The sequence below is a fragment of the Gastrolobium bilobum genome, unplaced genomic scaffold, assembly GCF_033153095.1.
Source record: "Gastrolobium bilobum isolate Gb01-03AN ecotype WA unplaced genomic scaffold, APGP_CSIRO_Gbil_v1 utg38240, whole genome shotgun sequence".
In the NCBI taxonomy this organism is placed as follows: Eukaryota; Viridiplantae; Streptophyta; class Magnoliopsida; order Fabales; family Fabaceae; genus Gastrolobium; species Gastrolobium bilobum.
In genome coordinates this window covers 160,861-163,236 of record NW_026896106.1, presented here as the reverse complement: position 1 = coordinate 163,236, position 2,376 = coordinate 160,861, and the positions used below count along the sequence as shown (strand labels likewise).

Below are 2,376 nucleotides of genomic sequence, written 5' to 3'. Positions count from 1 at the left end.
TCCCATTAGTTTTTTCGTATAATTATTATCTCCTACAAAAATTTTTTTTTACAGGTGTGATTTATTTTTAAAAGAAAAAAGAAAAAGAAAATAAAATGATGGCCATTTTAAATTTGTATATATAAGAGATAAAAAAAAATTATACAACATAAGAATAATTATGTTATATAGAATTTTTTTAATCTTTAATATAGAAGAAAAAGAAAATAAACTCATCCCAAAATAAATAAAGCAGTTTTATTTATGTACTTGTGTAGAATTCAAAGAAAGAAGTTGAGTGGAGCTACTTTAATTTGTTACAGTTGCTTTATTTTTCCACTTAAGAGCGAGGCGGGAGATATGGTTTGTTGAAGATCCGTTTTCACCTAGAGCTTTGGCAGCTGCATCCTTGAGATCCTTCATTTGGTAACGAATCTTCTTCCCTTCTTCACCTTCCATCAGACACTTGACAACAGTGGCAATTTCCTGCCTTTCCACCAACCCATTCTCACCAACATTTGGTCTCAATGCCACTTTTATGTCTTGGGTGAGCATAACAGCGTTCATCTTCTGCTCAGCGAAGAGTGGCCAAACCACCAAAGGCACCCCATTCACCACGCTCTCTAAGATTGAGTTCCAACCACAATGGGTCAGGAACCCCCCAGTGGAGCCATGGCTCAAGATCTGTGGCTGTGGTCCCCAAGATGGGACGAGAAGGCCCCTCCCTCTTGTCCTCTCAACAAATCCTTTTGGCAAGAAATCAAAAGGGTCAAATTGACTATCAGCACTGAAATAAGAGGCATTAGCGACATTGTCATTTGGGCTCCTCACCACCCATAAGAAACGTTGCTCGCTCATCTCCAACCCATAAGCAAGTTCGTTGACTTGGGTGCTCGACAGGGTCCCACCGCTTCCAAAAGAAACAAACAACACACTCCCATGTGGCTGATCATCCAACCACCTCAAACACTCCGAACTATTCGCCCCGGTTTGAGCGCTCCCCATATTCACAAGCGGTCCGACCGGGTAAAACGGAGGCTTCCCAGGTTCTTCCTTTAGCAACTCCTTGATGGCACCCGGTTCCAATTCCAGGAAGCTGTTCTGTATGATCCCTTCCGCTTCTCTGTATCGCTTGCTGTGGTGAAGCAACCATTTGTAGGCCTCGTTCTTCCGGTCCTGAACCGGGTCCAGCAAATCTTTTCCGTGAATCGGAACGCACCCGGGGATCTTGACCGGTTCGGCGAGCTCCCTATACTCACAGTGAACCTCCTGGTCCAGCTTAGGCAGGTGAAGGAAAAGGGACAAAGCCATGGCGGTGGAAGGGTAGAAGATATATGGAGAGACGTTGAATTCTTTGGCGACGTCGAAGGCGTCGGTGCCGAAGAGGTCGACGACCATGGCGGCGACGGTGTGAGAGGCGGTGAGGGAGCGGAAGGCGTCGCGGAGAGAAGGGACAGAGTGGAGGAGGGTGAGGGAGATAATTGTTTCGATCTTTGTGTTTGGTGGGAGTTGGGTGAGGTTAACGGGTGGGAGGAAGATGTGGGAAATGGCGTTGGGAAGGGATTGTAAAACGGTGGTTTGGGCTTTTGTGGGAGGACCGTCGGTGGGGATGACGAAGGTCACGGCGAGGTTGTTGTGGAGGATTATTTTCTTGGCGAATTCAATCATTGGGATCAGATGGCCCATTCCTGGGGTTGGTATCATGGCCACCACAGTAGGTGCCACTTCCGCTGTTTGTTTTGGTGTCACTGAATTTGGGTGTTCCATGGAAAAAAAAACTCTCTGGTGTTCTTCTTTTCAGTTTTGTTGTGTGTAAGAAAGCAGAAAAGAGGGGAATTTATATACAGGGGAGGTTTCTTTGTGGGACGGGTTCATTTATTGATTGGTGGTGTGGTGAGTGGTAACGCTTGAATTTCAGTGAACAAGTTTTTTTTTTTTTTTAATAAAAAAATAATATATTTTATTTGTAATGCTTATATGCATATTTAAATAAATATAATATGTGCATTGGCATGAAAAGTTGAATGATGGGTTTGAAGATTGGTTGAGTCAGTGAGAACACATTAAGTGTTTATTTGATATTGGATATTAATTGAATGTTATGGAGGTGGGGCCATGTATCTTATCTAGAAGGAAAGCGATCAGTGCGTGCGGATTTTGCAATTTATGTCGTACAGAAGAATCGCTCGATATATTAATAATTTAATATAATATAATATTATGTTTATGTACACGAGTCCAATAGATCAAAGCGTGGTTATTTGAGTTCATATGAGTTGGAGTCTAATAGGTTACATTATTTTTAGTATATTTTAAATTAAAAATTATATTGTTGAGCATTCCAAATTTCAAACTTGATGTTTCGTGATATAATATTAGAAAAAAATGTGTATCATT

The 2,376-nt window shown here is 41.9% G+C and overlaps 1 protein-coding gene across 1 annotated transcript; it reads right to left on the bottom strand.

The window, feature by feature from the left end:
• Positions 1-220: 220 nt before the first annotated feature.
• Positions 221-1,790, bottom strand: LOC133297811 (hydroquinone glucosyltransferase). The gene has a single exon (XM_061497017.1). The coding sequence runs from the start codon at positions 1,744-1,746 to the stop codon at positions 289-291; it is 1,458 nt and encodes a 485-aa protein (XP_061353001.1). The 5' UTR covers positions 1,747-1,790; the 3' UTR covers positions 221-288.
• Between the last annotated feature and the right edge of the window lie 586 nt (positions 1,791-2,376).